This window comes from Primulina tabacum, chromosome 5, assembly GCF_025594145.1.
Source record: "Primulina tabacum isolate GXHZ01 chromosome 5, ASM2559414v2, whole genome shotgun sequence".
NCBI classification, from domain to species: domain Eukaryota; kingdom Viridiplantae; phylum Streptophyta; class Magnoliopsida; order Lamiales; family Gesneriaceae; genus Primulina; species Primulina tabacum.
In genome coordinates this window covers 36,323,563-36,347,768 of record NC_134554.1, presented here as the reverse complement: position 1 = coordinate 36,347,768, position 24,206 = coordinate 36,323,563, and the positions used below count along the sequence as shown (strand labels likewise).

General features: G+C 35.8%; 2 protein-coding genes and 1 pseudogene across 2 annotated transcripts; 1 reads left to right on the top strand and 2 right to left on the bottom strand.

Annotated features, from left to right (window-relative positions):
* The first annotated feature begins 10,999 nt into the window (after positions 1-10,999).
* LOC142544388 (pelargonidin 3-O-(6-caffeoylglucoside) 5-O-(6-O-malonylglucoside) 4'''-malonyltransferase-like) lies at positions 11,000-11,416 on the top strand. The gene has a single exon (XM_075651443.1). The coding sequence runs from the start codon at positions 11,000-11,002 to the stop codon at positions 11,414-11,416; it is 417 nt and encodes a 138-aa protein (XP_075507558.1).
* A 206-nt stretch (positions 11,417-11,622) lies between these two features.
* Positions 11,623-14,571, bottom strand: LOC142547503 (UDP-glycosyltransferase 74E1-like). Its single transcript, XM_075655836.1, has 2 exons — positions 13,430-14,571; positions 11,623-12,497 (listed from the first exon to the last, which is right to left on the bottom strand). Exons 1-2 carry the CDS (start codon positions 14,090-14,092, stop codon positions 11,772-11,774), a joined length of 1,389 nt encoding a protein of 462 aa, XP_075511951.1. The 5' UTR covers positions 14,093-14,571; the 3' UTR covers positions 11,623-11,771.
* Positions 14,572-14,679: 108 nt separating this feature from the next.
* LOC142547502 (integrin-linked protein kinase 1-like) lies at positions 14,680-23,962 on the bottom strand (annotated as a pseudogene).
* Between the last annotated feature and the right edge of the window lie 244 nt (positions 23,963-24,206).

Here is a 24,206-nt window from a genome sequence, read left to right as displayed (position 1 = left end):
GACTCGTTTACCGACTCCAGGAGAGTCATCAGGTGGCAAGATTGGGTACAGTTGCGACACATGTAGGAACCAGTGCATTGTAGTCGGGAATTCACCGCTCACCTACAGGTGTGGATATCCTATGTGATTTGATGAAATAATAGTGTGTGGAATCTCTGGACAGAGTATGAAATGTACGTTAGAGAAGGAGTTCTCCAATAGTACATGCGATGCCACTATTTATATGTATCACATAGTTATCGAGTTCTTGTGCAACCCTCGATGAACCAGTGGTTGTAGATTCGATCGGGATATATGAGATGAAGGGACCGTACTGTACGTTAATCATAGCCGAATGGTTCTTGCATGCACTATCATGATACCTAGGGAATCATGGGGCGATGCTACTAGACGCTCTTACCATGATTCGATAGGTTTAATCAGAATATGATTTCTGACATTCTCATGATCAATTTTTGATACATAGAATGGGGCAAATTAGGGTAAACCTGAAAAAAGGATTATGTCCTGAATCATAAAGAGTTCTGAACCCACGGCCAGCTATATCCCTGAACCATTGAGGATCAAACAAGTATTGTATTATTTTGTTCCTGTTGAGAGAATAAATTCAAGTAGTTGAATTTATAATAATTAAATTTTGAGAAAATAAATTCAAGGAGTTGAATTTATGATATAGTAAATTCAAGAAGTTGAATTTATGAATTTATAAAATTTGGAGAGAATAAATTCAAGGAGTTGAATTTATAAAATTTGGAAATTTAAATTATTAAACTCAAAAGTTGAATTTATTAAATATTAAATTTTGTAGATGATAAATTTAAGGAGTTGAATTTATAATTTAAATATTTAAATTCAAATATTGAATTTATAAAGGATTTAAATTAAATATAATGGGTGTATGTACTATAGGCTTGTAAGAGTACAAGACTAACATACAAATTATTAAGGTTCTTAATTGGACTTTAAAAGGAATAATTAATTAATTAAACTAGTTGGACTAGAATAATTAATTGATTAAGTCCATTAAGTATTTAATTTATTTAATGGACCATAAGCTTATATATATGTGTATTAGGTTTAGGATTAGAATAAATTCATTCATAATTTTCAAAAAACCCTAGCCTCCAAGCCAAGGGATTTATGAAAAACACCTCCTTCCACTCTCCTTGTGTTCTTCCATCTCAACGAAAAATATCTTCTAAATTTCTAGTGCAATTTAGAAGAGGAACAATCAATCTAGTCGTGGACCAGATTAGGAGATTGAAGAAAGCAGATTTGAAGAACGTACGTGAGATTTATAACAAGAGCTACGTTCGCTAATACCGGCATAATTGGAGCCAAGTGAAATTTCACTAAAGGTAAAAAATAAACATCCTATGTATGTTTATTTATTAAAACCATAGAAGTGTCCAAAAATACATCTTGAATGTCAAGATTTAAAATTTTTAAAACTTCCGCTGCATTTTTGTGCGCGAGAAATCTGAGATCTAACAGTGGTATCAGAGCCAAGGTTTTTCTAAATCGTACGGTTTTGATATTGAATAATTTGTTTATAACCATACAAGAAAATTTTTCAGAAAATTTATGCACCATAAAAATTTATTTTTCCCGAAATAAAAAAAAATTTCGGATCTGCTTGGAACTGTTCTGGGCAAACCGTGCGCGCAGCGTGTTCGTAGGAGCTGCGCGGAGCATCCGCGCAGAGTGCGCGCATCATTCGCGCAGCGGGCACGCACAACGTGCCTGCGACTGCCCGGAACGTTCGGGCAGTGCGCGGGCAACGCGGGCGGTTGCCCGGGAGTGTCTCGAGAACCGTGCTGGATGATGGGCTTGAATTGTTTGGGCCTAGGATGTAATTTTCTGATTTTTTAAATTTTTGGGCAAAATTGATATTTATGAAAATTGGTTCAATTTTTCTTTTGGAAATAATTTTTTGTAAAATTAATAATTTTCTTGTAAAATAAATAATTAGAATATGATTTTAATTATTTATGGTAAAAATGAGTTTTACAAGAAATCAATTATTATTGAATTAATTAGAAATTAAATAAATGTGTTTATTTTATTTATTAAATTCTTTAATAATTGTTGTGGTTAGTGATAAAATTATTATATATTTGATTTATCTGTTAATTAAATTTGTTTAATTAATTGATTTTAATATTTGATATTAAATGCATGAAAGATGATCGAAAGCCTTGACCAATGTGTTAGGTGTATGTTAGGATATTTTACTATTTTATTCATTTTGTTAATATTTGATATTATTAAAGTGGACCTGGTTTATGGCATGTTCCCACCCCATGAGATGTATCCCTTATGTGCCATGACTATTTAAATGTAATTATGAGAAATAGTGGGAAATCAAGACTAGAAGATGGTGGGCCCGATGCACAAGATGAAGACATGTCAAATATTGGAAGTTCTTGTAATAAGTTGCATTTGCATCCCTGCATTCACCTAGGTTTTGGACCTGGATCCATGTCTGGCTCACATGGATCTAATAGTGTTGGTGATCGATCATCCTTATTTATTGTTGAATATCATATTATGATATATATGTGATATTTAGTAGTATGCATGTATGTATATTATTAAATAATATAGTTGCATAAATCAGACAAACATACGAACATGGCACGCGATTTTAAATTGAATAAGATTCAATATTTATATCAAACCGAAAAAAAGTAAAAATTAAAAGAGTTTAATTTTTCCTTTCCTTCCATCAACTGTGGTTGCATGTTGATCGCTACCCGCGGACAGTGTCTGGCTCATATTATTAGGGAGGCCTGGACGCCGAAAAGCTGTGACTTCCACCGGGACATATGATGTGAATTGAGTGGAACTCCTATGACTTCGGCTCATATTATTGGGGGAACTCATGGCGACTGTCCACTACAATTCAATATTGATGGGTCGGTTTGACACGTGAAAATAAACGACGTCATATTATTGGGTCCTTATTAAACGTGAGGCAAAACACGTGGAGGTTGCATAGGGATGCAATTGGATTCTACCTTTTAGAAATTATAATTGGCTGATATTATTCGGGATTATAATTGGCTAATTGGACTCTACGTGCCCACTAAGGAAATACGATTTTCCTTTTTCATCAGAGGGTGGTGGAAATGTCAAAATAGTGGGAGGAAAATTTATAAAATAAAATCCATATTTTATATCTTAGAATTATTTTAAAATAATCATCAACCATTATTCTGTTTCCATATCAGTATATATTCGATTTCGTCACATAATCCATTTTTATTATTAACAAGCTAATCGAATCTAATTTTCAAGACTGGTTGGAAAAATTGTTCTGAATTCGGAGAAAATAGCATACACATTAATGTCAGTTCTGTTGAACTGACAAAGCATGCAAGATGGTAAGACCATAGTATGCGAGCTAAAGTGTAACATGCTCGCTTCTATGTCAAATGAACTGTAGGAACAGTTTGAGGAAATGTTGAATGATGCTGACATTCTAATACACATGCAAGAGTTGCATGGTACATGAAGCTCGTACAGTGATGCACACCATTTTCAAGGAGCTCATGAATACACGAATGCAAGATGAGGCTTTGGCCCATGAGCGTGGTGTACGTATGACTGAGCTTATTGAGAATGTGGTGGGCTTGGAATATGTGATTTCTAACAAGTTACTAGATAACATCAATTTGTTGTCTTTCTCTTCCTCATTTTACGGGGTTATGGTGAACTTCAATTTGAATAAGATAGATGATAGCTTTGAAGAGCTAGTCAATACGCTTATAACTTATGAGATCACCATAAAATAGGGAATTGTTGTTTTTCTAATGGGCATCTCGTCAGACGAAAAATGGCCCACAAGGTAAGGGAAAGAAATGTTCTGCCCCTCACAAGAAAAACAAACCCAATAAGAGGCAAACTCTGAAGGACACTTAAAAGGCCTACAAAGCTCGATAAGTTAGAACATATTTATTTCACTGCAAGAAGTCCGGACATAAAAAATTATATGTGCCAGAAATGTTCTGGAAATGATAAGTGAATGTCCAAGTAAACATGATTTCAACAACAAACAAAAGAAAGTTAGATGATTCAAATCCCACACAAATATGGCACGCTAGACTATGTCACATTTCCCAAAGAAGATGCACAAACTAGTGGGAGAATGCATGTTTGACTTGTCAGACATAAATTCTCTACCTACTTGTAAATCCTGTCTAAAAGGAAAAATGACAAAAGACTCCATTCAATGGAAACGTGAAACGTGCGCATGGTCTACTGGATTTGATCCACACGGACGTTTGTGGCCCGCTAAGTGTTAGCACAAAATTTGGGCATTCCTACTTCATTACCTTTACTGATGACTATTCGAGGTATATGTACGTTTATTTGATGAAACACAAATCTGAAGCAATTGAAAGGTTCAAAGAATTCAGATCTGAAGTAGAAAAACAGCTAGAAAGAAGTATTAAAAAACTTCGATCTGATCGAGGTGGAGAATACTTGAGTGCTGAATTTTTGGGTTATCTAAAAGAGAATGAGATTCTCTCACAGTGGACTCCACCAGCAACACCACAATTGAATGGTTTTTCTGAACATTGAAATCGAACCTTGATAGACATGGTTCAATCCATGATGGGATTCACTGAATTGCCTACATCGTTTTGGGGTTTTTCGCTTGAAACTGCGGCAATGTTGTTGAATAATGTTCATACTAAAGCAGTGGATAAAACACCATATGAGATATGGATGGGAAAAACTCCCAAATATTCTTACATGAAAATATGGGGATGTCCTGGTTACATGAAGCAAACAGTGGGAGACAAATTGGATAGCAGATCCACTTTGTGCTACTTTGTAGGATATCCAAATAATTCTGTTGGATATTATTTTTATCATCCCAATGAAGCAAAAGTGTTTGTTTCAAGAAATGCCACCTTTTTGGAAAAGAAATTTCTATTAGATAGAAAAGGCAAGATGATAGAACTTGACGAAATTCAAAATATTCCCTCTATAACGTACCGTATTTTGATCTACTTGAAATTTGCGGAAAAACTAAAATTTTTCTTAAACACCAAATGGACTGTCAATTTTCGTTCATAAATCAATTGTTCATCCAAAAATATTTGCGTTAAAAGAGATCACCAATAAAATTTGCTAAAGAAAAAAAATGCTTGTTTAAACATTGTAAACAAAACGTGAAATCAGAGTAGTTGAAACATTGCATAAAACTTAAAACATGTGCGGTCCTCGGGTTTAGCCTCCCGCTCAGTCCAAGCCGGCTCACTAGTCCCCACCTCTCGTCTCCTCAAAGTCATCCTCACCTGTATCGATCAAGTCTAGTGAGTCTAAAGACTCAACATGTATAAATTAGGAATAACAAATAATACGTAGTAAAACCACATGCATCTTTAAAATAGATCGTACATACTTGAAACTTGAACTTGCATACAAAAGCTTGAACGTACATACATATCATAGACGTGCTATCAACGTAAAACTTTTCTTAAACATGCTTGCATCGTACATACTTGATCATACATAAACTTCATCATTTTGCGTAGAGATATGTTTCAAAGCAAGTGACCCATACATAAATCGCTTGATCAGACTAAACCATAGTACTGGGCTGACAGGGAAGATCCACTGCCACATACATGAGATCCTCATTCATGCTTTAACGGGTGGATTGGTCCCTGGTCATGCTATACCGCTTTCCAATCCTGATCTAAACCCGGTCATGCTTTACCGGTGTGGATTGGTACCTGGTCATGCTTTACCGCTTTCCAATACTATTCATAATTTGGTCACAAGACATTTAGCATACCTCAAAAACATGAAAATATTTTTTTTTGCACGTCGAACATTCTTACTTACTTGGCGTTGAGGGATTCGTTGGATCTCGCTTGGGGCCACTGCTGCACATACTAACATGAGTTCAAATACTTACCTTGCATAACTTAGACATAATAACCATGCTCACCCCCAAGCTTGGTCATTTCCTGACGAAATTCTAAATCTATCGTGTCTCGACCTTGATTAATCATCGCACTAACCGAAGTCCCCGAACCCCAAAGCAAACAATATATTAATCATCAAATATGTAAGACACGGACCCCATGGACCCCTCCGGGTCCGGGTCCGGGTAGGTACTTTATCTTCACTCTAAGGAAATAACCAAGGCACGGACCCCGTGTAAGGGTCCGTCTACAGGTCCGTGTACCTACTGGATTTTGACACCTCGAAGAAACAAAGGCACGGACCCCGTGCCAATGTCCGTGTACCTACTGTGAATATAAACGAACGAGAATTCTTATACTCATGGCTTATTCCTCCTAACTTGATCATATCAACCGAGAACTGACACCTCGAGACCCATCCTAGGATACTATGGCACTGAATTGAGCCTATGAAAACGCCCCAAAACAACTATGCATCACAAACAACGCAAAAATTCATGAACACAACAATTGACACCAAAAGCATTCCTACGACTTCTAATTCCACCCGGTGCCTAATGACATGAAACGAAACACCAACAATCATTCCAACATCATTCTCGACATACCTAAACAAAGCAGCGATCACCCGTCGACACCCAACGAAGCCTGCAACAATAAAACTTCAAGAACATATTTTTCGGAAAAACGCAGTTTGAGCAGTCTCACGAAAACGGCCATAACTCACTCAATGCTTATGCAAATATTTCGAATTTTATATCAAATCGAAGGTATCAAAAAGTTCTACGTTTCATATATTGAAAGTTTTTCTAGAAAATCGACCGAAAAGTCGCAGTACTCAAAAATATAGTAAAAACGAATTTCTGATATCTAAAAACGTTGCATAAATCGATCAAACAATTTTCTACTCAAACTATTTACATCACACATGGATTTTTACGCATAAAAACATCACAACACATAATATGACTAGATCGACGCAGGAAAAACAGAATATACATGCCTTTTAATAATTGAAATACCGAAACGACGATACCGAAGCGGGAACGGTGCGAGGATTGATCCGGGACGACTTGCGGCTCGACTTCTCGAAGAACAGAGAACGAAAATTTGCTGAAATGTTACAGAGGAGAGGGGCGGATGTTTTGCTTCTAAGAACCCTACTTCTCCAATAAAATTCTGAAATAAGAGTGTAAAGAATTGTGTGAGTGTGGAATGGTTTTAGTCTGTGTAAAAGTGTGTGTGTGCGTGCGTTTTGTGTGGGGAAAAATTGCTTAATTAAAATAATTAATTGCCTAATTAGGGGATAATCATGCATGGGTAAATAATTAATAATAAAATAATACTAATCTGATACTAACTTTTCTAACACCTCTACTTTAAAATAAGATGCACAAGTGACACATCTTTAAAAGTTTAAAACTCATAAAATCACTTAATAAATAAATTAGGCTTTAAAATGCTTAAAATTAAATAAATCTTTTAAAAATACCTCAAACCTAACTTAAAATAAATTAACACATTTTAAAATTGCCAAAATCGTCGCTGGTCTCTTTTTCTCGATCCTGCATCGAATAATCGCCTGAAACAATGAAACTCAAGAAAACATGTAACGTGCATCACATAAGCATAATTAATTTAAAATAATGCATTTGGATAAATCATGCGTCGCTAAGAAATTAATTTAAACTTAAATAAATGATTTAACAATTAAATAAATGCATTGGTTTTACGTGTACTGATTTTGGACTCTACACCCTCAACTATAGAAGTTGAACCCATTTCCCAACAACCAGTAGTTGAAGTACAAGCTCCTAGAAGGTCTGATAGGGTTACTAGACCACCTTCAAGATATACGCTTCTTCATGAACAAAGTCATGATGAGCATTGTGTTGGATGTGATCCAATGAATTTCAAAGAAGCAATATCTGATACTGATTCAACCAAATGGCTTGAAGCCGTGCAGTCTAAAATGGACTCTATGTATTCAAACCAAGTCTGAACATTGGTGGATCCACCTGAGGGAATCGTTCCCATAGGATGCAAATGGATCTACAAAAGAAAGCTTGGAGCGGATGGGAAGGTATTGACCTTCAAAGCAAGACTGGTTGCAAAAGGTTATACTCAAAGGCAATGAATTGACTATGAGGAAACTTTTTCAGCATTTGCTATGTTTAAGTCCATCAGAATACTACTAGCCATAACAGCATGGTATGACTATGAGATATGGCAAATGGATGTAAAGACTGAATTCGTCAATGGAGACATCAAAGAAGAAATTTATATGTTCTGAGGGATACACATCAGTAGGAAGTGAGCATAAGGTATGCAAACTTCAGAGATCAATATATGGTCTCAAGAAGGCGTCAAGGAGTTGGAACCTCCGATTTGATAGCACTATCAAGGAATTTGGTTTTGCTAAAAATCCTGAGGAACCATGCGTGTACAAGAAAGTTAGTGTGAGTGCAGTGACATTCCTAGTACTTTATGTTGATGACATCCTACTCATTGCGAATGATGTAGGATTACTGCAATCAACTAAAGTATGGTTAGCAAGTAAATTCTCCATGAAAGACATGGGTGAAGCATCCTATGTATTGAGAATACAAATCTATAGAGATAGATCAAAGAGGATGCTGGGAATCATCCAAGCCACCTATATCGATACCATTCTGAAGCAATTCTCTATGGAAGAGTACAAGAGAGTATACTTATCAATGTGTCATGGTGTTATTCTATCTAAAGCTATGTGTCCCAAAACTGATGAAGATATAGATATGATGACACATATTCCATATGCGTCAGTCATTGGTAGTATCATGTATGGTATGATATCGGCAGGTCCCGATGTTGCTTACGCTCTGAGTGTTACAAGCAGATATCAGGCGAACACTGGTCCAATGCATTGGAAGGCCGTGAAAGATATTCTTAAGTACTTGAGAAGGACTAAGAACTTGTTCATGGTCATTGGGGGTAGAGAATTGAAATTGGAAGGCTACATTGATTCTAGCTTCCAATGTGACATAGATGATTCGAAATCGACCTTTGGTTTTGTATACATGCTAAATGGTGCAGCTGTCTATTGGAAAAGTTCCAAGCAAGACACCGTTGCGGATTCCACACTGAAGTTGAATACATTGCTGCATCTTATGCATCCAAAGAGACAGTTTGGATAAGGAATTTTGTCCAAGGGTTGGGCGTTATTCCTAATGGAGTTGATCCAGTTCCGGTGTACTGTGACAACACTGGTGCCGTTGCCCAAGCAAAGGAACCAAGGTCTCATCAGTGATCCAAACATGTACTGAGGAAGTTCCACATCATACGGGGGTTTGTGGGAGAGGAGACATATCAGTCGAAAGAGTCCCCTCTGCAGATTATGTTGTTGATCCACTTACAAAGCCCTCCATGACCATTTTTTGAGAAGCATCGCGAAGCAATGTGGTTAAAGTTTATTGGTAGTTGGCTCTAGGGCAAGTGGGAGATTGTTAGAGTAGATGTCATGTAAGCCAACTGTTGGCTAGAAAATTTATTGACTCGGATATAATAAACAATCTTTATTTTAATATAATTCATTATTTCATGGTTTGTTATTTCTTTATCTGTATACCCATGTTATCCAACAAAGATAAAGACCTTGATTATACTTTAATACAAATTAATCATAATTCGATGTTGAAACTCATTGTAAATATTGTATGATCTAAATTCGTTCCTAGTCGATTCAGCTGCCTAAACATGGATAAAGGTCGGTTGAGCTCGAAACTAGCATCTGTGATGTTGTGTACCGCGTTTCTTAGTAAGGGCATAGAGATGTCCAAACATGCAGATGGGTAGTCATATGATGATTATACCGAACAACCCTCCCTCGGACTTTCCAAGTGGTTATCATTCATCGAGAGGATAAGTCCGTGGTTATGATTGTACACCATTGGTCCTTACGACCCGGGACAACACTGCGGCTCTGTATGCTAGGCCTGTGTTTTGACTCGTTTACCGACTCCAGGAGTGTCATCAGGTGGCGAGATTGGGTACAGTTGCGACACATGTAGGAGCCAGTGCATTGTAGTCGGGAATTCACCGCTCACCTATGGGTGTGGATATCCTATGTGATTTGATGAAATAATAGTGTGTGGAATCTCTGGACAGAGTATGAAATGTACGTTAGAGAAGGAGTTCTCCAATAGTACATGCGATGCCACTATTTATATGTATCACATAGTTATCGAGTTCTTATGCAACCCTCGATAAGTTGAGTTTATTAAATATTAAATTTTGTAGGTGATAAATTCAAGAAGTTGAATTTATAATTTAAATATTTAAATTCAAATGTTGAATTTATAAAGGATTTAAATTATATGTAATGAGTGTATGTACTATGGGCTTGTAGGAGTACAAGACTAACATACAAATTATTAAGGTTCTTAATCGGACTTTAAAAAGATTAATTAATTAATTACACTAGTTAGACTATAATAATTAATTGATTAAGCCCATTAAGTATTTAATTTATTTAATGGGCCGTAAGCTTATATATGTGTATTAGGTTTAGAGTTAGAATAAATGTATTCATAATTTTCGAAAAACCCTAACTTCCAAGCCAAGGGATTTTTGAAAAACACCTCCTCCCACTCTCCTTGTGTTCTTTCATCTCAACGAAAAATATCTTCTAAATTTTTAGTGAAATTTAGAAGATGAACAATCAATCTAGTCGTGGACCGGATTAGGAGATCGAAGAAAGAAGATTTGAAGAACGTACGTGAGATTTACAACAAAAGCTACGTTCGCTTATACCGGCGTAATTGGAGCCAAGTGAAATTTCACTAAAGGTAAAAACTAAACATCATATGTATGTTTATTTATTAAAACCATACAAGTGTCCAAAAATACATCTTGAATGTCAAGATATAAAATTTTTAAAATTTTCGCTGTGTTTTTGGGCACGAGAAAACCGAGATCTAACATGCACGAGAGCGGCCTACGTCGGGCAAGCTATAAACATTCACGAAAGAACTGTTCCGCCGGTTTCTAAATACACTTGCGGGACGTGAGTTTCCATGTCCGGATTCGAATACACAGCAGAGGAGAGTTGTAGGCTTGAGTATCGAGAAATAGTTTCCAAGATGCGGGAAACATTAATCCAGGGTGTGAAGGACTGCGAGAAGATATTAAGTGACAAAGCATTTGGACGATGGGCTTTGATTGATATGGACTACGATGTGGCTAAGAAGGCAGCATGCTCGGATTCTAAGGTTGTTTGGTTCACAGATTGGTCCAAGTTCGGAGAATATGAGCTCGATTTCGGTTGGGGAAAACCTATCTGGGTGAGCTTGAGCAATGTATATGTTCAAGACATGGTGATATTGATGAATACCAAAGAGAATGATGGGATTGAGGCATGGGTGTATTTGCATGAGTCCGACATGGCTTATTTTGAACAAGATGAAGATGTTATCAAGCTCATTACAAATTGAAGAAGATGTTTACTTTGTTTGGAATAAAATTTCTCATCCGTGTTTGTAATAATAAGAGCGCAAGGAATAAAGTCAATCCATGTGTGCATTTATCTGTAGGCTTTCTTCTAAGTTTGTCTATTTTGTATTTGGATGCTTTGAAAAAAGAAATGGAGCAATTAAATGTTCAAGAGGAGAACGTGTAGGCAATATATATTCTAAGGATGCAAAATGAAAGCCAACCCATTTTTACCATTTGAATATATATAAATACAGGGAATATCCTATTAGGCCTTGGAGAAAAACAAAATGAAAATATAAAATACATTTATGATTAAATATTAGTAAATTATCTGATGTCAAAGAAAAGGTCCTGTTAATTTGAATTCACAAGTTCCATAACAAACTTCATAATATTTTTATCCGAGCTTCCTCCTTTACTAATGGCATCTCTCGCTAAATCCTTCCATTTCAAAGCATTTCTCCTTGTTTCTTTCCCTTTATCTCCTTCCATAACTTCTTTAACACAAGCTACTATTTCCTCTTTCTTAACAATCCCATCTTCACCGATCTCAGCGCGAACCCCCGTTTGCCAAACATCCATGACCAACTTAGCGTTGGTCGTTTGATCCGTCCATTGAGGCATAGCCACCATGGGAACCCCCAAACTCAATGCCTCCAATGTCGAATTCCATCCACAGTGCGTCAAAAAACACCCTACGGCTCGGTGGGACAAGACTTCTAGTTGATTGCACCATTTCACGATTAGGCCTTTCTTTGATGGGCTAGAAGTGAAACCTTGAGGAAGCTTGGTGAATTCAGGATCTCTAACTACCCATATAAAGTCGCATCCGCTGTCTGTCAATCCCCATGCAAGCTCCTCCATTTGTTTTTGGTCTAGGTTTGCGAGGCTTCCGAATGATACGTAAATGACAGAGTGGTCTTGCTTGTTGTTGAGCCATCGTAGGCAAGATTCAGCTTTTGGAGCGGAGAGGTTGAGTCCATACTCGTAATTGTTTTGCAATCTTTTGTCTATGTACATTGATGGAATGCTTGGTCCTATAGCAAGGATGGGATAAAGTCTAGCCATCCATTTTAGCACCTTTTGACGGAAAAAAAAATCAAGAAATTAACCTACCCCTGATTATTTATATGATCAAAAAGTGTATATATATATATATAGTTGTTCAGTATTATTTATCTGACTAACGTAGTTTAGAGGCAAATGTGTTAGTCCTAGATTTACCTAATACACATAAAAAAAAAATAACGTATGTATCCTCATTAAAAAAAAAACCATAATATTTATTTATATACTCCAATGACTCCTTGAGAATATGCCCTTTTTTTGTAGTACAAGTATTCAACGGTTCTCTTAAAACAAGAAACTTATAGAAATCATTTTAAATTTTGTATAGAAATAGACATAAAGGCCTAAAACATTGAATCAAAGAACTAATTCTACTTCCGTTCAATTAATGTTCATTATTATTATTATTATTATTATTTTTACTATTTTATTAAGATTGAGGCAACTAACTTTTGTGTCATGATCTGTTTTGATAATTATATATATTAATAAAATATTAAAATTTTAATGTAAGTTATATGTAGTTCAGAGTATAGAGTCAGTGTTTCATGGGGTTTAGGTTGGGGTTTAAGTTATAGGTTCAATTATTACTTATGTCATTTTTTTAATTTTTTATTTTTCAATTTATTTTTTAATTTATATATCAAAATTTATTTCTTATAATTATATTTTGATCCTCGTTTAAATATAAATCAAATGAATTATAAAAAATATTATATAAGCACGCAAAAGCTGCGTCGGTGGACTAGTTATTATTAGAATCCTTTTCCAAACATCACGAGAAAGATAAGTCTAGCTATTTATAATTTTAATATAATATTCACTTTTGGCCTTTGCAAAGAAATTTGTTTGTGGCCAAAAAGTAATGCAGCACACAAGAAAAGGAGTCACGATGTTGTAGATAGAATGAATCTTGGCAGTATATGCAGTGCAAGCAAGCATACCTCATGTTCAAGCTTATCAAATGTGTTGAATAATCTCCACTCTGCCTTTCCACAGGTTTCAAATTGATCTATCAGATGTCTCCTTATAGCCTTGTATGAATTCATATCATAAGCCACAGAAGGCAAATCTTTCAACTTCATAGCCGTCAATCCCGGCAGCAGTATCTCACCACACCCTTTGTCAGATGGTAACTCCAAGCTACCACTGTGCAAGTGGTAGAAGATGGAAGAAACAGAGCAGTTCTGAGTGAAAAAAACAGCCCCTTTTACTCCATTTGCGTGAGCTACGTCCACAATCCATGGACTCGCGGAATCATACAGAATGGCTTTGACTGGGATTCCAGTGTTGTCATATTTCTGGATTATTTGAGGAACTCCATGCGTGATGCTAGATTTGTAGTCCCGGAAAAAGACTTCGAACATGTCCGAGTTATCTTCTCCGACCACGTTAATGTCGGGGATGATTTCTATGGCCATGCAGTCGCTGCTAAACCCTTCTCTCTGTATGGTTCTGCTGGTGGAGGCTGTGGTGAGTAAGGTGACTCGGATTTTCTCGGCGACGAGGCGTTTGCAGAGCTGAATTGCGGGGTTTATGTGGCCTTGAAGCGGGAAGATGATTGCAAGAACATGAGATTTCTCAGGGATTTCTTGGGATGGTTCCATTAATTTAAGATACTAGGCCAACCTTTTTTCTTCTTTTTTTCCCCTGAGGGCTTTTTTTTGTTTTGTATAGCTAGGGGTTGAAATTAACACGTATATATGCATGTGAAGAATGCGTAGCATTCATGGTCAATGACCAAATTTAGATTTTCCAACTCTATCCTTCTCTAATAATGATGTAATAAAATCAAAACTCAAAAGTATTATTAAAAAATATATATTAACTTGACAACCCTTTACACAAAAATTTAAATACCTATGTCGGGTGGATAAGATTCTGGTTTAATATATATACATAAAAGTAGTTGAGGGTATGGCCGCCTAGCCGGCTTAAAGAATAAAGAAATTAACGAGGGCATGGCCGCCTAGCCGGCTTAAAGAATAAAGAAATTCTTATATTGTAAGTTTTTAAAATTAAAAGAAAATTTGGGTTTATTGTGGCTGGTTAATCTTATATTCCGATTTTTCCACAGATTAAGAATATTATTTAAAATATCAACTATACAAACAAATTTATAATTTTAATTTTATTTTTATTTTTAATTTTATTTTTATTTTTAATTTTATTTTACGAGTGTTTTAATGATATATAAAAAGTATCGAAAGTAGCTAACTTAATAATACAACATTAAGCTTCAAGAATATGAGCAAACGGATTTCTATGGACATCCTAAGATGCACGATTATCTATTAACGGCAATAGCTATATGTTTCCCTTCTATTGTAAAGAAGACACCTCTCATTTCCTGCAGATAAAACACAACACAAAATCAAATTTCAATCTCGGAGAAAAATGCATTGCAGGAAAAGGTTCATCTGCTTAATTCATTTTTCAGAAATTTACTTTTTCCATAATGAGTAACTTTGCATCACCAAAGAATAAGATTTATCCGGGTTCAAGATCGATTTTCAAATGCGTTCTCACTCTTTCAGACGTTCCCTATATCTGTGTTCTATCATGCGATGGATGGATCCGGAGAAGGGATCTTATTGAAATTAAAGAAGATGAACCTTTGCCTTCAAAATCAACAAAATTCTACACACAGAAGCGGACAGATTATCCAAGGATACTAAGCTGCAAATACCATTGTAGTGTAAGGTGTAAGATACATGGACACCAAGGCAAGATGAGTGAGCTTTCTACTTTTAACTATGAGTTAAACTAACAATCCTGGCAGTGCTCACTTAATTTGGAGTGCAGATGTATAACAGTGAAAAGGTCATTACAAGTGAACCAATAACAAAGACATGAAGGAAAAGAGTGTGCATACCAGGGGAGTTTGAAAGTATCTTTCCACCATCCTTGTTTGGAACAGTTAACTGCAATTTTATCTATTCGTACAATGATCTCGGAAAATGTAGGCCTTACAACACAATCTGGATGCCAACATTCTTCAATCAACCTATGACGTCACAGAACTAGCTTAGGAAGATAACACTTCAGCATTCGATTCTGTCCATAATAATAAAAGAAATGTTTGGAAATGTTTGGTTTTCTGAAGAAAACCAGTTTTCATCCCCAAAAGTAAATCAACTAACATCACCTTATTTTTAGTTCTTCCCCCAAAAATACATTTTTTCATAATTTGTACAATTCATAACACAGTCATCATGTTTTATTATACTATTCACTACTTCCCAAAAAGACTTGTTATATAACATTGTGGTAATTCCACTCTACCCATCATCTACATTGTTATCTATCCAAACATAATTTAATAATATTTATCCGAGTAAGTTACATATGTATCAAAAATTATTCCTTATGTCATCTTCAACTTCAGCCATTACATGATAGAATCATGCAAAAATGGAAAAGATTAAGCTAAATAATATGAAAAAGTGAACGAAAAGTTTATGATTATGTTTCCACCATTTTTGAATTATTTCCTAGAAATGGATTTCCGATAAATTGGGAAAAGGTATGATTAGATACGTTTTCATGAGGAGACATTTTCTATTATAGATATCATCTTATGGCAGAAAGCGATGGATATTAGTTTTTCAACTATCAAGTGACTATTTTGCAATCATGAAATTGAATATAATGTGTTAGATATGATACAAAAAATAAAATATATTTGGTAACAACGAAAAGCTGAATATTAAACAATAATTGTAGTAGGAAATGTGAAAAGGAGGTGCGCAAGTTTCTCGGAAAGAAATAAAAAATAATACAAGTACATTTCTTTGTATTTCTAGTAAATGTAAGTATTTCCCGGAAAGGTAACCAAACAAAGCACTGGATTTTCAAGTCAGGAAAGCTTCTAAACCATATCAATTTTAGGGTAGCAGAAGTCTGGCAACCGGACACACTTAGAGGTCACAAACTCGAATGATACTGGTCCCGTAGTTTTTTATTATGACAGTTCAAAGAAATTTCAAAAGTGAAGCTATTTCAGCCAGCACTAGGATATTATCATGTAGACTTAACACCAAAACATTTTTCTACTGGATATCAACAATGAAGCAAGACTATCTTGGAGTTCCTTTCTTTCCGAAGGAACCAAACCCTCAGCTTTGAGAACATAATGTGAACATTTTATGAACCTCAATTGAGAAGCTAGAAAGGCAGATAACACGATTTAATACCTCAAAACTAACAACTGATAGAGGCTGAACTACCATTGCACAATGTTCTTGTAGTAATTAGAAAAGAGAATAAATAACTTGACAAAAGCAGTCATCTCTTAAACTAGTTCAAATGAAGCCTTCACATCTTGATTTCAAAATTAGACACAATGAATTAAGGCCTAGAGAACTTCTCTGTTATCACATCTTAACAGTCATTAAGAGAGAACAACTCACTCTCTAAGCTCCGGGGGAGAAGATTTCAATTTTGACTTGAATGTCGGTCTCATTTCATCTAAGCAAATTAACCTAGCAGCCTCCTCTGGAGATTTGGAGACAAATAGTGGTGCACCTTCCATCATCTAAAAATAAAGACCAAACCAGAAGGGGGTAAAACACGTAACAGTTATTAAGGAATAACAGTAATGAACTGGCAAAAACAAATAACACACATGAAATTCACCTCATACAATATGAGACCAAAAGAGTGGACATCCACACTTCGGTCAAATATTTCATCTTTATAAATTTCAGGTGCAATGTAGAGATCTGCATTTAATATTCGAGGAAGAAGGGTTGCAATCATATTGTAATATACAAATAATGACTAGCCTACAAATGCATGATCAGGAAATTAAATTCCTTGGTGCTATGATACAATGAACAGAAAGGACAACCATATCGGACTCTAATAATTTTAATTAACATTTTACATTTATTTTATGTGCACTCACTTGAACGATCGATGGCATCAGGTCGCAATAATTTTACTTTTTTAGATGAAATAGTTGATAACTGAATGACGCCAAACCCTGCAACCTTCACCAGTCCTCCTGAATCCAGCAAAATATTTCTGGAACCTTACCGAAATGTTAAATATTGTTATTCAACCAAAACACCCAATTAAATATATTGACAACAATCAATACTTAAGCATCTAGTTGTCTTACTTTGGCTTCAACTCGCAATGGATGATCGGTTCCGGCTTGCATTCGTGGAGGTAATTCATACCCCTGTTGAGGAAAACATCATGCAGGATTTCAACATGCAATTAGACTGGAATTAAATATGATTTATGAAGACAAGAGGAAAAAAGAATACCAGGCTGGTTAATTAAATGAGAGTCCATGAAAGAATAAAACTAGTTTATCTACTCAACTCAAGTAAGCAGCTATTTATACGGAGTAGATTGCTTTATCTTCATCTACCTAAAATGAATAAAATTAAGTACATCTACTCCCAAAAATTTCCTATCAAAAAGGAAAATGATTCGTCTATGATAATTAAAAATAACCCACAAATAGATGTAACCACCGTCAACGCTCCTCTAACTTCCAGAAGCAGATATACTTTCCCAGCTTGTCTATTGTAGGAATTCAAATATGGTTCTTCATCAATATCTTCGTGTGTATGTATGCTTCCTCAATATAGGAATGCAACATCAATCAGTGCCAGCCTCTTCGTGTCGTGTATGATAAAGCTCCTACCAATTCTAACATATTTCAATTGATCATTATAATGATCATAAGAAATTTATTTAACACCATATAATAGAGATTGCATTTGTAGATCGCGAATTAATTTTTCAACCAAATCACTCCTAGGAAATACTTCTACTTCAGAACTACCATTTGCAAGTGTTTGTTCCTCAGAGTAACATAATTTCAACAGAACTTTGTGCATTATCCAGTTTCCACAGTCCAGTATAATCTGCATCTTCAAAGGCTTTGATACTCGCTTTTCATTTTTTCTGGACATCAGTCCTCTGCTTGGAGGATTTCTAGATACTTCATGACCTACCTTATGGAAAATAGGTGCTGTTAGGTTGGAGAAAAAATGACTTGGGTCATTACACTTGTGGCATAAAAAATGTCTGTTTATGTGATATATACAGAATAAATCATGAAACTAGCTGCCAATAGTTTCTCTGTCTATCGGGGGATTTTGGAATTCCACTTCTAACTTTTGTAAATGTATGTATTCCCACTGATTCCCATCCAATTTTTCCATTTCCTTAAGTCAAGATTGTGCGTTTTAATAAATAGATAAAATGTAATCCTACATCTTGAAATTTCCATACCTAGGAAATACTTTAACTCAACCAAATCATTCACCACAAATTTTGCTTTCAACTGCTGCTTGAGCATTCGAAGTTGGCATACATTACCTCCAACTATGGTAATTATCATCCCACAAACAATTAGATGAATTCCCATCATGTGTCCCATTTTGATGAAGACCATATGATCTGCAAACCTTGCCTGTTTCCAAGTCGAGACGGTGTGGTACGAAATATCTTAAAGTTGGTTTATGAAGATTGTTTGAAAACATATAGAGCTTATTCAATTTACACATCTCTGATTTTCTTCTTCATGCTCAAATTCTGGAGGAATTTCGTATACATTTCCTGCTCCAACTTATTATTTAAGAAAGTATTGTCAAGGTCCAGCTAGTTGGAGTTCCCAATTTTGATTTGCGGTACAAGATAAGAAGACAACATGATGTTCAGATTTTAAATCCTTATGCAACCACTCTGGCCTTATACCTCCCAATGTCTCCATTTGCATTGTATTTACATGTAAATACTCATTTACTTCCAATTACTTTAGGATATTCAGGTAGATTCCTCTAGCCTTTGGCCCAATGCTGAGACCTTTGAAAGTCCAGGTGTGAGCATGGCGAAGGCCAGCTGAAATCTGCAATTTTCTGCTTTGTGCCAGGCCCCGTAGATGAGTCCTACAGCCGAGGCTGGGCCAATCAATTCAACCAGTGACGATCCTTCTTGTGAGATGATAAAGCAAGACCAGCTTTTGGTCAGGCCAGGCCCAACTTAAACATTCTAAGGAAATCCAACCAGGCCACATTAATTTTGGGGACTCCTAGCTCGGGCCATCATGAGTCCCCAGCCCATAACTCCTCTCAGCCTTGGGAAATTTCTCCACCTAAACAGTCCATAAATCATCCAAATAAGCAATCCAACGCAAAATCTTGTCCTACTGTAGCTTCATCCTTGTCAAATCTGCCTGGAAGAATTCCATAAATTTTATTGAGACTGGAAATTCCCCAACTCAATCTGACCAGGCAGATGTCACAATAAATTTTACTGGCAGGAATACATGCCTTGTTTTCAGAAAAAGTTACAGAAAAGAACTCCTCATCAAAAAATGCAAATGCAAGCCTATCAAATATTTCAAACTTGAAAGGAAGAAAAAATCTTAGCCCAAGGAATGGGGTGTGCAACGGTCGGTTCGGTTGGATTTTATTAAACTTCAGTTTGGTTTCCTAGTTTTCGATTTTTTAAATGCCTCGTCCAAAAAATCAATCCATTATATTTCACTTTGGTTTGGTTTTCTTGTATTACTATTTGGTTAGTACAGTTTGGTCTAAACTGTCTAAACTGAATTCAATCAGAAATCAAGTTGTATGTTATAAATACTGTAGAATTGCTTTTAAAAAATTTTGAAAACTTGAACTTACCTGGCTATTTCGAGTGCAAATCTCAACACTTTGGATGGAGAAAGACGTCCTTTTTTTCTAAGGTAACTAGCTAAGTCCCCCTGAAAGTGGGCAGCAAACATGAGAAATGTTCAGCGTAGAAATAAATATTTTCCGCGATTGACCATTAAACTGGTCAAGGATGCAAAGCATAAAAATACGTCAAGGAAGGATTGATTTCCATTCAGGCAAACAAAATCATGATTATGCAGAACCATACGTAGATAGATGACGTGAGGAGAGATAGAGGTTATTACTCTGTTGGAATGACACTCCAAAACAATCATCATAGGAACATTCTGGGTGACAGCTCCAACAAACTGAACCACGTTTGGATGACGAACCTTTTCTAATAAAGTTAACTCATGATTGAATGCGGTTCTGCAACAAATGCTTACAAAATAAGTCCAGAGAATTTAAATCAGCATGAAAAATAAGTAAGATCTCGACACATTTCAAAACAGAAGCCCAGCCAAGGACTGATCAATTATATAACAGCAAGCTTCTAGGCATCTAAACAATGTTCTACTAGACCAGTATATTTTTTTGTTGAAAATTCTGATAGCACTTTAATATCTGCTTGTCGATAAACATAAAAGCATTTATTCCTCACACAAAATACAAAAGGATCTTCTTTAAAAGCACCTGAAGCCACAAAATCAATTTATCCTTAGATGTTGAGAACTTCGAGAAGATGGATAAAATAAAGCCATTCTTTCATCTGGCTTTGGCATATCACAATTACTTAACGCAAGTTTCATTATCAACTGCAGTAATTTTGGTGAACTTTTCCATAGGGATATGGTTACAGATGTATAAAACATAACTCCTTATCTCATACCTGGTTGTATCCAGTTAATAAAAAACTACACGGGCCTTTGTTTTCTTTTCCATATGGACACAGTTACAAATGTATGAAACATAACTCCTTATCTCATTCCTGGTTGTATACAGTTAATAGAAAACTGTGTGGGCCTTTGCTATGCAACATGCTTTCCATCAGTTTTCTAAACAACATTTCTTTTACTAAAATGATGAAGAAATACAGCTACATTCTCCCAACAAATAAATATTTCAAAAGTTTCATTTTTGAGAATTTATTTAATGATTAACTTAAATATATGACATGTTTTCAGCGCCATGTGCCAATATTGCCTACCACTAAGAAACTGCAGTTTCCAGCATTAGCAGAGTGTAATTTTGAAGAAAAAATTACATGAAGCTATGTTATTTCAAAAGTGATGTAATTAGCGCAACTGAAGATGCTTAATCCCCTAGTAACATTCTTCATAATTTGAGAGCTCTGTTGATCGATACAGAAAGGTGTAAAAATATTGTTAAAAGACTGAACTAGAAGTTTCGATAATGAAATGGATAAAACAAAGTAAGCATATGTACATGCATTCAGGAACTGAATGGCAGTCTTTGTCAAGTATCTTCACAGAAACTTTTGTGCCATTCCATTTTGCAACTTGATATAATCCCTGTCCAAGGAAAACAAACACCTTATATTTTAATGCTGAACCAACTGAAGTTTGCAGAGCAAATAATATAAAAGTAAATAAATACATACAAGTCGTTTATCTTTTTTTCCATAAATAACATTTGCATGTTTTCAACATTGAGAACTTGAAACGACACATAACTGATTCATTAATTAACTATTGGAATTAAGGAACCTACAATAATACAGAACTTCAATCAATATAACATGAAACTGCATATCCTTTAGTTAACAATTTCATAGTGTTGAAGTGTTCGTATTATCCGAATAACTAGAGTTTAGGATAGAGTATTTGTGTTTTAATCATTTAAATCTCCTTATTTCCCTAGAGATAGGACTCCTAGATTGAGTAAACTAGGTCTTTATAAATTAAACCTATTGTATCAGTTTTTCATTAATTAGTGAATAAGATTCTGCGCAACACATCCTTTGTGCTTTTCCTACGGTTTACTACACTGGTATCAGAGCCTCCTAGACAAGCACAATCACAATTAGAGCCTCTTAAGCCTTTGTTGGTTTATTCTCGCACGAAACACCACATACAGAAGCCCAACAGCATGGTCATTACTCTTCTACGGAAAAGCTCACACGAAGTGAAAATACACAAGGTATGGCTGATTTTAATGATGAATCTAATAATCTCCTGTAATTGACCTTGATGTTACAGATACTAGACCTATTGCATTAAGGAAAGGTATTTGCTCATGTGAAAAATATTCTGCACAACACATTCTTTGTGTTTTTCCTATGGTTTACTACACATGGCAGTGAAAGAAATTGGTCATACCTTTGAGATACCATCACTTTTCCGAATTTGAATATCCAATGGATTAAGCTCATACTCCGGAACTTCACGAGGATTTGCAACAGCCATTGGGGTCTTTTTGGCTTTCTAGAAAAATAAAGCATTGTAAATGTCAGTTATTGTCCAGAGAATAAGCTTATAAGCAAGAAGTTCCCAGTAAAAGTGAAAAGAGTTCACACTTACTGGTAATTTGGCCCCACGAGACTTCAAAAACTCATAAACTTCAGTGTTTCCATAATATTTGGCATCAGCAGCTGCCTGTCATTGTTAAAAATTAAAAATCTAACCAAAATGCAGAGTTTTGGAAATGAAATGAATTTATTGATGAACACGAGTTGAAATCAATCACCGACGATAATTTATCCTGCAGCATAAATACACCTAATTTTGACAGGTTTTGGTCAAAGGAACACAAAGGAAACAGTAGAATGATGAATCTTTGAATAAAAGTATTCCATGGCTCGTCTAATCTCAAAACCTGCCCAAGTAAAATACTGCTATAGGACAGTTATAAGTTCACAATTATGAGGGTGCACGTATGTTAATTACCGAGGACGTACGAAACAACTTTTAGCTTTATTCATTACAAATTTGCAATGAAAAATTTATCAGCTCTAATCTTACATCTTTCGGCAACCTCCTAAAGAGAGGCTAGTAAATAATAGAACTATCATTCTTTTAACCCCTTCCACCCGTTGACCACCGATCTACTTATTAGTTTTTTGCAACCTACATAAGTTCCTGAACCAGACAAAGACAATAACAATCCTTTCATGGAATTCTATCAAACTGTAGACCATTTTTCGATGTCTTATGGACATGCTACAAATGACAAAATTACAATACAACTGCAGAGGAACTAGATCATCCAAAGAAGAATCAATAACTGAATCTTAGCTCAAAAGTAGCACCTAGAAGTAAATATTTTTAGCAACAGAATGCAAGGGACAAGTGAACAAAATCAAAACAGACATCAACTATGAGAAAATAACAGAATCTACCGTGCTTCCCCACCGGTCTCGAGCATCAATATTCGCTTTCCTACTAAGCAAAAGCTTGACAACCTCTAAATGACCCTCACATGATGCAATATGCAAGGCAGTTCTCCCATCCAAATCAATGCTGTTGACATCAATCCCTTCATCCAACAAATCCTGCACCGCGCTCACATCACCTTTGCTTGCCATGGATAGAAGCTGCATAGTGTAATTGAGATTCTCTGGCACTCTCAATTCATCACCGGGGTCATCTTCCAGTGGGCTCCGCCTTATGGGATCCATCGATGACTGCCTCCCAATGGTGAACCGGAAATTGTTCCGTCTCGGGTCGAGAGAACTCTGCCGCCCGAAACTGTATTTCCCACTCTTCTTCATGGACCCCTGCAGAGAATTGGCGGGATAGACCGCGCTTCAGTTTCGAAGCCATATCCATCATTACCCCGATTCTCCAGATAGTGGTAGTTGAAAACGATTCCCTCTCTAGTCTCAGATGAACAACATACTGATGAAGCATAAGAAATCAGAATGATCAATTATATATTACAACTGAATATGTCTGAGATCGACTCGCATAGCTCAAAATAAATGCAGGAAGGATTAATTTTTTCTAGATCTAGTGCTATTGACAAGAGGAAAGAGGTGGAACTTCAGCCAGTTAAACAGTCCAAAACAACCCGGTATAGGGGAAGATCCGTGCTATGAAAACACGAGTTATTCACTCTTTCAGTAGCAAATTTTTGTTTC